Below are 13220 nucleotides of genomic sequence, written 5' to 3'. Positions count from 1 at the left end.
CAATAATAACAACAAAAATAGATCTCAATTATATAATGTTTTAACCAAAATACAGAAGATCAAAACTTGTAAACTAATTTACTGTCTGAAGGGCATTAGAGCAATAGCTCACATAATATGTGTGGAATCAGCTGTGTCATCCTAAAGACCTCAGATTGTTAGTTCATAAACTATAAAAAAAGTTACTATAAAAGTGAAATACATTTCATATGAGCGGATAAAGAGAAAAAATATTTCGTGCCTTTTATGTGTTTAACATTTCTTTTAGAGCTTTCTTTCTGTGTGCTTTCATTGGAAATTACCTATATCTTATTTTTCCCACCTGGCAAAGCAACCTGAACTTCAGAAGCTATGAATTTCCTCTCCGGAGCTTTCCTCCTGCACTCTGCCTGCATCCTGCTTTCTGGGAGCTGCCAGTGTCCAATACAACAAACAGCATCGCCTGTCCCCATAGAGCAGGGTAACGCGATGCTGTGTGGTCTGGAAAGTCATTTAAACAAGATTACATTGTTCGCGGGGTGCAGAATAACCCCGCCAGGACAGCACAAAGAAAACAAAATATAGCCGAATGAAATCAATTGGATTTTAGGGGCTCTTCCCGGTGTCAGCAGGTGTGAGGGAGCTGCAGCAGGGAGGAAAGCTCCGCTCGGAAGATGCCATTAGCACATCGCAAACAAACACCTCATCAGGACCGCACCTGTTTTCTTTGGGACCTTCCCACGCTCCGCAGCCGAGCTGGGATGGATTTTTAATTGGAGAAGGAGAGCGTGGGTTTTTTAGTTGGTTTTTTTTTTGTTTGTTTGTTTTTCTTTTTCTTTTTTTTTTTTTTTTCCTGCTGGGGGCTCCACCCACCGCCTCGGTATTTATTGCTCTACAAATTGTGACTTCCTTCTCCTTCGAGTAACGGGCTGGTCGTAAATCAGCGCCGGGCGCGGAGGAGCAGCACATCCTGATTCACAGCCCCATCGCTGCAAGATGGGTGTTTGTAAAGTTTATTACAGCTTAAAGATGGCGCTTTCAATGTTTTGTCTTTTTTTTTTTTTTTTTTTTTTTTTATGTTTACACTTAGGTAATACTTCACTAAAAATTGTATCTCCATAAAGATCTTAGACGTCTATATCCGAATACATATATATATATATATTCCTTCTCGGAGGGTATTTAGTTCAGAATACCAGCGCTTCACGTGCTTACAAGGATAAAAACCTCTGTCTCAAATACTCGCTTCCACCAAATGGCTTTGCAGGAGAAACGCTGGTTTTATGGCTGAACTGAGAGAAGCCTTCGAAATACTCCGTTAGCAAAAAAAATAACAGATCCCTACCGCGTTCCATTTAACATCACACACTTCGAGAGAATTAGAAGATCATTATCAGCCGTAATTTTGATTTAGTTACGTACGGTCTAGAGCCTCTTCCCCACCCCCCCACGTGAAGTGACAGACTCGCACCGCTCTCTGATTATTACTTTGGGGCTACAAGGAGCTCTGGGGCATAATTAAAAATATTTCCAGAAAGACTCGGTAGACCACATCTGACGTCGCAGCCCCTGTTAGAATCAGACCACATCAAAGGTTTTCAAAAATGGTCACCAGACGAACTTAAAATATACAAGAGTGGGCTTATGTTTTATTGTAGAGATGTCTGCGTAGAACGAAACGACTTCGGGCTGTTCGCTCTTCAGCGCTGCGCCGAGCGAGACGAGGTAGTTACGGCCCTTTGATATTTCCGTGGGGGTCGGGTTGGTTTCATTTGAAAGGGGGACCATTAATGATGGACCTGTGAGTGCTCCCCTCCCTAACAAGCAGAATCCACATCGTTCGGGAAGCCTGGCTGCGGCAGATGCCCAGGGCGGAAAGATTTGTGGCTGATGGCGCTAATTATGAAAATGTGATCAAGATGGAAACAATTTGAGCAAAAGTCATTAGCGTGTTACTCTTCCACCCACTGGTCTTTGGGGTTTATTACTGCGGTGGGGGGCGGGAGAAGGATCTTGCGGGATTGGAGTGGGTTTTTTTCAGAGCGCTAATGAAAATACCCTGCGAATCCCGAAACGGAAAATGTCAAATGCACATCCACAGGGCGATGCACCAGGCTCGGGACAGAGTCGAGGTTTGCTCTTAAGAGATATCTGTAATTACTGTCAGTAACAGTGTTTTATCTTCTCTTCAAGCGGTGCCGGTGAAAGCATCTTTCAGGAGACTCGTGGCACGTTAAAAGTTATTTTTCTGCTGCCACAGTTGTCTCGTAGCTCGTCAGAAGTTACGAGTCCCCAGGAGACGATTTACAGAGCATCACCGAGAGGAAGGTTTTCCACAGAGGTTCCTCTTTTAGGAGAGACTGGAGGATTTGGCCCGCAAGCAACACCGCTCTTCCCTCAGCCCATACACTCCAAAATCGGGGTCCTGCACGTTTAAGATTTTCATCTTTTTACTTGCATATACTGTTTTTTCCAGTATACTTCCAGTGGATACGCTGGAACCACTTGACTGCCTGGCAGTGGCATTGTAGGAGAACAGCAATAAAGAATTAATTGTACAAACATTTATCATCCCCAGATCAAACTCTCCTTGTGAGGCTGGGGCTTAACTTGTGGAGAAGAAAAGGGGGAGGAAGGGTGGTAATGGCGGAGAGGGTGCTTGTGGGGTTTTTTTTTGTGTGTGTTTCCTTTTATTCCAGACGACTGTATAATGAAAATCCTTTTAGCCTCGAAGAACTACTAAATATTAAGCACATCTTAAAACGGGGAGTAGTTTTCGAGACAGTTTCGTCCTCCTGCCATTCCTTTTAGGAAGAGGTCGTACCCCTTCCCTTATTTTCCCGCTAGTAAAAGCTTCCCTTATTTAATAAGTCTTTAACGTGTAAGAAAATCCTCCTGCTCTACATAGGAAGGTCTTTAAAAAAATTTATAGACCTCTTCATGTTCGCCAGTTCCGGAAAAAAAAAATTATATTGATCAAGGTCAAACGCTCGAATTCTGACGTGACTCACTTCAAAGGTGTATTTGTGTGCCCTTCAAGCACATTAATACTAATTATCTCTCAAACACTTCCCCAAAACTCCTACTGCCTGTTTCAGATGCAAATCTAATTAACGAGCTGCCTTTGAGGAGCACGCAGGGACAGCGTAATTCACGGAGCTGTTGAACCTTTTGCCTTCTTTTATATTTATTTATAGGTAGCTCCATCCTCTTTTGAAAGCGTAGGCAGTGGTGTGAAGCGACAGGGTAGCGAGGGCAGCCCCGCGCCAGCTAATGAGACTTTCCAGGCGCTTTCCAGGAGTCAGGGAAAAGGATTAGCTACGACTTCTTGCAAATGCACTCAGGGATGTACATCAGAATACTTGCCGGGCCTTATTTTGCCTAAGTTAATTTGGGAATGATTAAATCGTGAAAGCTCTATCTAAACAACGCCTATTAGTCCTAAGGGTGAGCTGAATGGTTCAGGAATAACTGTTTGTTCTCCTCACCGGGGGCAGAGCGGGGGACACGCACCCGCTGAGCGAATCCTGAGCACGAGCCAAGGGGGTGTTTTCTGTCCCCACCGCCTCCCGGGGAGCGGGGACCCGCACCCCCTCCCTCACTGCTCTTCCTTTAACGTGCGCACTCCCCAAAGCCACCTCCCGAAGATGCTGCCTTGGAGCATCATCCCCCCCTTCCCGGAGCGCGGGGGCTGCGCGGGGGGCTCCGCTCGGCGGAGGGTCCGCGGCTGCTCCGCGGGGCGGGCGGCGGGCGCAGCCGGCCCCCGTGCGGGGGTGTGCGGTGTGCGCGGCGGCGGCAGGGAGAGAGAGAGAGATGCTGTGTAATTTTATCCACGCTGCACTCTGGGAGTTCACACGAGACTGATACCTTTTGCCTCTTCTGCTCTGTATCAATTGGTCGCAGATCAGGCTATTGTTGCAGGAAGCTCCTTTTATTTCTATGCTCCGTCGATCAACTATTTTCCCCACAGTCTCCTGCCGAAATTCAGCGGCTCCCTCCCTCTCCCTCCCTCCCTCTCTCCCTCTTTGACTCTGTCTCACGCATGCCGTCTGTCTATCTGGAAATCCAAGGAGAAGGCTGATCACGGCAGCTGTGTGTAACACAAACAGCTGGGATTCTTCGGTGGCCTTTGCCGATGTCTATTGATTTAAGTAAATCTGAGACAGATAAAAGGGCCAGATCGAGGCTGATAAAATCTTGCCAATGCTGCACGGCTCGAAGCAGCGTGCGCTCGGCATCTCCGGAGTGCTGCTAGCAAGACGGCTTTAATGGGACCCCTGGTGCCACTCGCTGCGAGTCTCGCTCTCCCCAGCAGGCTAAGCGCTGCGGCCATCATGCCACGATGGTTATAATTTGGATCTTGTTCCTGACTCTGTTGCAGGAGCCGTGGTCCCCAGGGCGGGCCGCGGCTGTGCCCGAGGCCGCCGGAGCCGCCCCCCGGCCGCGCCGGGATGCGGGGGGACGCGGCGGCGTCTACGAGCACCTCGGGGGTGCGCCCCGGCGCAGGAAGCTCTACTGTGCCACCAAGTACCACCTCCAGATCCACCCCAGCGGCAGGATCAACGGCACCCTGGAGAAGAACAGCGCCTTCAGTGAGTACCGCGCTCACCTCGCCCCGGAGCGCGGCCCCCGGGCCCGGCTGGGGGGGAATGCGGATCCCTCTCCCGCACCAGTGGCTCTGCCCCGGCCCCGGCCCCGGCCCCGGCCCCGGCGGGCAGCCGCTGCTGGACGGGGCGGACGGGGCGGTCGCGAAGCCGCTCCTGCCGCCGCCGCTGCCCGCCGCTGCCTACCGGGGCGGCTGCGGCTCCTCGGCGGGGACCGGGGGCATCCCCCGGGGTCGGGGCTCTGGCCCCCTCCCCTTCTCTCGCTTCGGTGTCCCAAGAGCCGCCCCGCTGGCTCCGCCAGAAGCGCAGCACCCCTATCCCGGGGCTGGCAGCACCCCCGGCCCTCGAACCGGGCGGGAACTCCCGAGCCGGCCCTGCAGGGTGCGGGGACCCGACCGCCGGCGGAGGGTCGCGATCCCCGCGGGGCAGGACGGAACCCCCAAACCCCAAGGTTCCCCGACGGGGGTGCGACCCTGCCCTGCGCAGCCCGGCCGAGCTGTCACTCGGGCTCGCTGCGCCGGGGGTCAGCCCTGCCCTAGCCCAGCCCGCGCGGCAGCCGGTGCCCGGCACCTTCCAGGGCCGATCCCGGAGCCCTTCGGGGCTGCCCGCGTGTCCCCGCCCCCGTCCCGTTCCAGCTTGGCTCCCGCGGGGGGCTTGAGCCTTCGCCGGCTAAATCACATCTGTCCCCCGTGACATGTGCCGGGCAGCGGCGGTAATTAGGATGAAAGCGGATATGTCGGGAGTGAGGGGGTTTGTGCGAGGGCGGCAGGAGGGAGGAGAGCGGGGCTCAGCACCGGGGGAGCCCCCGGCGCCCCCGCACCCAGCCCGGGCACGGCCCGGTCTCCGCCCCGGCCCCACCACCCCAGGATGCGTAAATCCCGCCTGGTGATGGCACACAGAGATAGGGAGACCTCAGGGATCTGTCTGAAGTCCATAAAGGAAAACCACTGTTTCCTAGAGAAACCCCCCCTCGCTGTCACAGCCCGGAGGAGGCATCCTTCAGCAGAGAACCGGTGCCTGATTCAAACCAGCTGTGCCAGACCCAGCCCAGCTCTCCCAGAGCTCCCAGCAATCCAGCTCTGCACAGGGAACGGCCCCGGGCTCTGCCTTCAGGCTTTCCAAAAGGCAGCAGTAGGTTTGGGTGCCAGGCTCACCTCTTGCTTTCAAGCACTTACAGAAAGTACAGAGCCATCAGGCCATGGCTAGAGAACTGAGAACAAGGTTTGAGCGAGCCTGATGGAGAGCCATGCACATACAACAGCATCTACTAAGTCATTTGTGCCTCCATCAGTGTCCTGGCACCTTTGGCTGGATATTTGGGCAGGTGCTGCACTGGCCTTGCCTGTGACACTTCCCGTGCTGCAGGATCCCATCTTGGATGGCCTGAAAACATTCTCCCTTTTAATTTGTCTCAGACAGTCACACAGTCCTTGTCTGGAGGGCAGCATTGACCTCCTAAATCTCAAGGCCCTTTCATGATTATGTACCTAGCTCTAAAATGCAGTGGCCTTGCTCTGGTTCACCCTGTGGAGACCTCAACAAAGGCTTTGTCCTGAAATGGGCAGCTTTGTGACTGGCTTCAATAAGTCAAGAGCTCTTGTGTTCCTAAGCATTAAAGAGGATTTAAAGTTTTTTATACACATATAGGATTAAGTGAACCTCTAGTTCAGTGTCAGATCTTTTTCATTTTTAAAAGAGTTCAATCTCAATCAGACATCTTGGGGTTTCTTGTCCACCTTGTCTCAAACAGTTCCCGCGTCATCCTTGCTTTGTATTGTTTCAAATAATAATAATTTCATTTGCATGATTGCCCTAATTCTTATGTGTGCAAGTGGTAGCTGTGAAGATCACACTTCTCAGGTAAGCAGCCATGCAAATGTATCTCAAAAAATTACACCTGAGCAATAACACATCTCCTAATTATGTTTCAAGGTATTCTGGAAATAACTGCTGTGGATGTTGGAATCGTTGCCATCAAGGGCCTGTTCTCTGGCAGATACCTGGCCATGAACAAGAGGGGCAGACTGTATGCATCAGTAAGTTTTACTGAAGCCTGGCATGTGCCTGTCATTTGCTGTGGGGGGAACAGGTCTAGTGGGGAGCACTGATTTCTTATAAATCCACATTTCTAGAGAAGAATAAAGTTACAAGAGGTTTTTGCCTGTAATTCTTACAGGCAACCTATCAGTATATTCTTAAAAGTGGGGGGAAAGCTATGTTTTTACCTTCTTACTGCCTGGACAGCCACAGGTATGAGGAATGTCAGAATTGTCCATATTTTATATGGATCTTGGATGCTGGCAGAGACATGTCAGGTAAAGAGTGTCCACAAGTAACTGAGCATTGATGCTACAGGAAAGCAGCCTCCTGATGGGAGTTCCTTTGCACAGAGCTTATGGCTGGGCAGTGGAAGAAATTGTGGTACTAAAAGGCAAGGCTATGCAAGGAAAGCAAAAAGGAGAAGGTGCAAGAAGATAAAGGTGAAAATAAACACTGTATTTTATTCCTTTGACCTAATTTTTTTCCTTGATCTGTGACATAAAATGTGAGGTGTGCTGATATGAGTGGGAGCCTTGCCTTCTCAGCCCAGACAGTATTTCCCCTGAGTGAATAAAATACTTCAGCTTAGACTTCACACTCAGGGACATACCAGGGCACGTTTGTCAGTGTGTACCACACACAGTATCTCCCTACTTGAATTTCTTCCACTATCTTTGATTACATCCCATCAATCTTGTGATCTCTCACTGCAGGACAGCCAAACTGTTCCATTTCCCCATGAATCCTGGGGTGTGGAAGCAGGTTTGAAGAGGGGAAATATGGCTGAGGTGAAATTTGCTCCCTCCTAGAAGTCATTAGATGTAATTCTGTTGATTTGAGCAGCAGGACATAACCTTGAGTGATGTGATCTTTTCCCATGAGAACCCAGCCTGGGTGACACAATCAACTCTGTCCCTCCCCAGGTTGACACCTTTAACTCCAGCTTTTCAGGAGTGTTCTGGCAGTGTTTACGACCCAGTTTCTCTAATGTGCCTCATGTGATGCTCACTGATTAAGGAGGCTGTATGTAAAGATGAGGGTTCTTTGCTACTGCAGAGAACCACTCTACAAACGATTTTGGCAAAGGAAAATGCAGCTGAAGAGGAATGAGGGCATGGTAGCTCTGCTTGCCAAAGTTAAGGCTGTCCAGTTTTATGCTTCTGGTTAATATTCTGATTTAAATGGTTATATTTTTCAATAGACCTCCTCCATCAGTTCAGAGCCATCATCTGCCCCAAAGAAATTATTTGGAAGTATGATTTTTTTCCAAGTTCTTTCTCATCTTTCTCTCTTTCTTCTTCAAAATAGGGGTTTTTCCCTTCAGATTACTTACACTGAATTAAAATAAGACTAAACAAATTCTGAGTAAAAAGCTCCTCTCCTAAAGTGCAGAAAAGCCAGGAACATGATAGCTCTGAGATTCCTTTTCTCCTGGATTTCCCTTTCTGGCACTAGGAGCATCAGGCCATCTCCTGATTGTTCGTTCTCTGGTTTGTTCATCTGTCACGTGCCAAAGAATATCAGCCATGGAAGGTTTCTGTATAACTTGAAAAGATAATTTGTCCCCTTCCAGCTCAAGTTTGAGAGAGACTGGTTCAGACTAGTGTTTCAGAGCTGGAGGGACAATCCAGGGAATGCTATTTCACTCCAGCTGTTTTCACAGGAGCAGGAAGGGGTGAGGGCTCAGCTCAGGAGAAACTTCCTGTCTTTGCTTGCCTGTCCAAGAACTGCACTGATATCGTTAGCCCAAGACCCTGTGCAAGGCCCCTGTTTAAAAAACCTGACTAATTGAGAAATAATTATCCAGGGAGCATTTTATGAAATGGTATTGGAATAACTCCATTATCCCTCAGTTCACCCATTTCCCCATGTCAACAAGATGGGTTTGTTGAGCCCGCAGAATTCCTTTGTGCCCTTGGCAGGTTGTGATAATCCTCTGGATTTATCCTGTGTGATAAACCCCTCCCCAGCCCCCCAGCCAGAAGGGAGGCAGGCAGCAGGACAAATCCACCTACATCTGGTGGCTGTGTGGGCTCCAGCACCACAGCATCTGAAAACCTTGTCCTTGCAAGGAAAGGCGCTTCCGTTGCACAGCTGGGAAGCCAGGACATGTGGAGTCTTTTAAAATCTTGTTAAACGCCCATCAGTATTTCTGGGGAGTGAACAGCACTAAAGACAAGCTGCTTATGGGGTCTAGGGCTTTTCTGGCCCCAGCCTGGCTACCTCTGCCCTTTTCACACCCTCCAGACAACGAAAAATAAAAACCCATGGTGGTAGTTCCCTTCTGCCTCTGTGCTTTGCACGTTTTAGATCCTGAAATCTTAATCCCACAAGGATTAAGGAGCAAGGATGGGTTTGGAGTTAAGGAAAGAAGGGCAGTGGGCGAGGTCCTTTGTCTGTGCTGGTTCTCCTGCTCCCAGGGAGGGGGATGGGGTTCCTTGTGCCAGGCTTTTGCAGAGAGGTCTCTCAGTCAAGGAGCAGGTGCAAAGGGGCAATTTTGGACAGATCATGTGAAATGTGAGCAATTGGGATGGGGGCATATTGTGCCTTAGAGTTTGTGATAAAGGAACAGCCTGGCATTTTGGAGGAGCACACAGGTAGGCAGAGTGTGCTTTCATTTTGTTATGCTGACAAAGAAGCTCCATAAAGGTGTGTTTTACTGCTCAAATATCCAGTCTGGACTGGATGTAACAGACTGCAAGTGTATCTAATGACTAATATGCTAATTGAAAAGACACATTTTACATTACACTGTAGGATTTTACCCTTTCAATAGATAGCAGAGGTTGATAGGCAGCAATTAAATAATCTGTCAAGTTTCATAGCTGCATTAAATTAATAAGCACAAAAAATAAATTACAGCTGAACAATTAGCAGTGCTATTCACTCCTACTGACATGCCATCTTTTGGTTTTTGGTTTAGTTTTGGAGCCACTTCCTGGGGTCTCTGGTGCACAGAGTGTGCTCACACTGCTGACAGGGAGCACCTTGTTCAGGCTCAGCGCTTCCCTCCTGCCTTCTGTGCTTTTCTTACCAAGTGTGCTGCTGTCCTTGTCCTAAAACTGAGGAGAGTCTGGCTTAAGATTTTTTCCATGTTTCCTTCCCAGGAGAGCTACAACTCTGAGTGTGAGTTCGTGGAGAGGATCCACGAGCTGGGTTACAACACCTACGCCTCCCGCCTGTACCGGACTGTGCCCAGCAGGGCAGGCACCAAGCGCAAAGCCAGCGCCGAGAGACTCTGGTACGTCTCCATCAATGGCAAAGGACGACCCAGGAGGGGCTTTAAAACCCGCAGGACACAGAAATCGTCTCTCTTTCTGCCCAGAGTGCTGGATAACAAAGACCATGAGATGGTCCGGCTGTTCCACAGCAATGCGAAATACCGGGAGAGTCTCCTGAAGGCCCCGAGCAGGAACCAGCGCAGGAGAAGAGGACACTGACGGGGTGGGGGAGCTCGTGGTGGGGCAGGGAGGGTCTGAGCGCCTTGAAAAAGCTACTGAAAGAACTAACAGCTGTGATTGTACGAGAGACATTAACAGCGACAGGTTTTATACGCTGTGTGATAGAGCAAAAAAACCACATCGCTTGCTTTTAGCTGTTGTAGGATTGTTACCTGTGCGGAAAAAGATGGGAGGTAAACTGAGGCACATGCAAAGGTAAATTAGCTGGATGTAATAATTTTGCAATGGCTTTCATGTTTTCTTTTCTTAAAAAAAAAAATTCAAGTATTTTCATTTTAACTTGCCATAGGCTATTATCTCAGTGATGTTGCCCTCCCAGATCATAGGGATATTTAACACTTACCAAATTTATGTCCACAGAGAAGATATAGTGCTTTCATGGCTCTTCTGACCATGAGAGGCTACATTCTTATTTTTACATAATACAGGAGTTAGAAAACCGGTGGTTTGTTTCTTTTAATTTACATATATTTATTTTTATTTTAGGACCACCCATTATCAATTATACTCTTTCCAAGACTGTCCAAGAAAAGTATGATTGTCAGCTACTTCAAACAATTCAATAGACCTGCACATTACCAGATTATCCTTGATTTTCTTAAACTAAAATTCCAAGATGCCTGATCTTGTCATTTAAATAAATGAATGGTGGTAAAGTGGCATTTGCATTGGTCAAGTTTTGGCAGTATAAATCTGTTTACCAACAGATGAATCCTCTCTTAGAATAGGACTCAAATGAGATGTGAAAGAGAGTAGGTTTGGCTTGGATATTGGGAAGGAATTGTTCCCTGTGAGAGTGGTGAGGCCCTGGTTGCCCAGAGGAGCTGTGGCTGCCTCATCCCTGGAAGTGTCCAAGGTCAGATTGGAGGGGGCTTAGAGCAACCTGGGATGGTGGAAGGTGTCCCTGCCCATGGCAGGGGGTGGGATGGGATGAGACTGAAGGTCCCTTCCAACCCAAACCATTCCATGCTTCTATGATTTTTCTGCTGTGATTCTTCTTCTGCAAAGTTAACTTCTGCAAAGCCGAGGGGAGTCCCCATCACAGATTCAATTTTGAGCAATTTTAAGCTTTAAACATTTTTCTTGGCATCCAGGAGATGACAGAGCAGAACAAAGATTGAGATGTGCTTGACAAGCACAAATAATGGTCATTTCAGTGGGGTTTGGCCTTGTGCTCTTCATTTCCCAGAATTAGGTCCTGATAGTAGAGAGCTGGAAAAAAGAAAGACTGCACTGAAATAAATGCTCTGTCTGAATTTAACAAAAGATTTGTAAGTTAAATCTGACATTACATAGAAACAGTCAGGTGTGAATCCTATTCCTGGTCATATTGAGAAAAAATATGGGCTGCTTCTTGTGGGCTGCTTTTGAATAGGCCCATTGAAATGTGCTCATTTAAAACTAGGTGGGGAAAAATCTTCCTTTCACCAGGAGGTGAAATCTGTGAGAGAGAGAAGTAAGATGAGTTCGCAGAATGAGGTGAGCAAGCCTAGGTTTACCACTGCTTACATCCCCATAAAGGTAAGACCAGAAAGGTGTTTTTATACCAAATAATGTCTTCTATTCCTTCCACCCTCCTATCTTTTCTGTGATATTCTAACAAAGGAGGAAACTATGTTTCAATAAGAAAGTCAAAGTTCCTTGATCTCCATTCTTCTTTATACTGAAATAATGTAAAAAGACCCTTAAATGATGTACATTAAATAATGGTGCACACAGAATAGACCTAGGTTTAAAGAACGGGGAAAACCATGACCCATATTCCCAAATTTTCCTGCTTTTATGAAACAACAGAAAAATAGTAATGGGATCTTCATGGAGTTAACCAGGCAGCCTCATGTCAGGAGACACTGTGCAAAGAGGAAAGAGAGAGACTGAAAAGGAAGCAGAAGAATTCAGGTTTTCTCTTTCTTCACTGTCCTGTCAACCACACAGGGCCCAGTCTGCTGCAGGATCCAAGGTGCCTTCTGAAAGCTGGTCGTATCAGGGAAGAAAATTAAGTTTGGTCTCCTGGGCCTCAGGGCTGTTTTGGGGACGCACTCTTGGGTCTGCCAGTTCCCCTATCTCAATTCCCAGTTGTACTTCCCACTAGAGGTAGGAGATGACTGGGCAGGAAAAGGGAATTCGAGGAGCCCTTCCAGCCCTCCAGCTCTAGGAACAAAATGCAAGGGAAGGAAAGTGTCAGCAAGCCCAACTGGCAAGAAAAGATCACATACAGCTCAAGGTTGAGAGACGCTGTTTCCCTCAGGTCTAATTTCTAAATAAATAATGAAAAATATTTCTTTTGACTGCTTTCAGATTTACTTGACCTCAACTTGTAGCAAAACCAAGATCCATTCTCAGCTTTCTGTCCCCTAAAATTGCTGTTGTAAAGTTTATGACTTTACAGTTAATGTCTGCTTCAGATATTTTTGATAGATCTGATGGTCTGAAGAAAATGAACAAACTCATGTTTCCCATGACACAAAGATGCATCTTCACCCCTGCTCCAAGTACATTTCCTATCAAACGTTTGCTCTTCACTCCTAGCTTTTCCTAAGGGCAAGTTTTTTGTGCTGACTGTATCCCCTGCTTTGCTGCACCTCTGTTGTTATCAATTGTTCCTCTTGTTCTTTTCTCCTGCCTCTCTTTTCCAGATGGCCCAGCTCCCTGCCATAAGGGATCAGCAGGTAACTGCTGTGGGTGATACAGGAATATCACTTATGACAAAACACCTGCTTCCCCCTGCCTTTGTTTAGAGCTGTATTTCATGCTTGTAGGAATATTGTTTTAACAATTTCCCCATAGGAAATCACAACGAAGTCAAGCTTAACACGTGAATTATATTCTTATTTCAGTGTTAGTTTTTGTCCCAACAAAGCCTAAAATACTAACACTGAAAAAGAAAGGAGAGGGGAGACAAAAGAAAAAATAATTAACTCATTGAACACAATGGCATTTTAACTACCGTAGGTAAGTGATGATTTTCACATCAACCTAAAACAATTTCATCCGCATTCTTAGGATTTTTCTTTGCTCAGTCTCATTGTAGCAATTCAAAGGAGACGGCTTTGGGATTTGGCTACTTTTTTTTTTTTTTTCTATGTTTTAAGAAACATTAATGTTCTTGTTGAAATGCTTTTCATTACAGACATTC

The 13220-nt window shown here is 47.5% G+C and overlaps 1 protein-coding gene and 1 long non-coding RNA gene across 2 annotated transcripts; both read left to right on the top strand.

The window, feature by feature from the left end:
• The first annotated feature begins 298 nt into the window (after positions 1-298).
• On the top strand, positions 299-2857 carry LOC137476682 (uncharacterized). The gene is made up of 2 exons (XR_011000527.1): positions 299-1022; positions 2021-2857. It is a non-coding gene; the product is annotated as an uncharacterized lncRNA (long non-coding RNA).
• Positions 2858-3785: 928 nt separating this feature from the next.
• On the top strand, positions 3786-10746 carry FGF3 (fibroblast growth factor 3). Its single transcript, XM_068194981.1, has 3 exons — positions 3786-4571; positions 6516-6619; positions 9731-10746. The coding sequence occupies exons 1-3, from the start codon at positions 4322-4324 to the stop codon at positions 10061-10063; spliced, it is 687 nt and encodes a 228-aa protein (XP_068051082.1). The 5' UTR covers positions 3786-4321; the 3' UTR covers positions 10064-10746.
• The last annotated feature ends 2474 nt before the right edge of the window (positions 10747-13220 follow it).

Source organism: Anomalospiza imberbis, chromosome 6 (genome assembly GCF_031753505.1).
Source record: "Anomalospiza imberbis isolate Cuckoo-Finch-1a 21T00152 chromosome 6, ASM3175350v1, whole genome shotgun sequence".
NCBI classification, from domain to species: Eukaryota; Metazoa; Chordata; class Aves; order Passeriformes; family Viduidae; genus Anomalospiza; species Anomalospiza imberbis.
The sequence above is the reverse complement of the archived record's forward strand: the minus strand, read 5'-3'. Positions and strand labels throughout refer to the sequence as shown.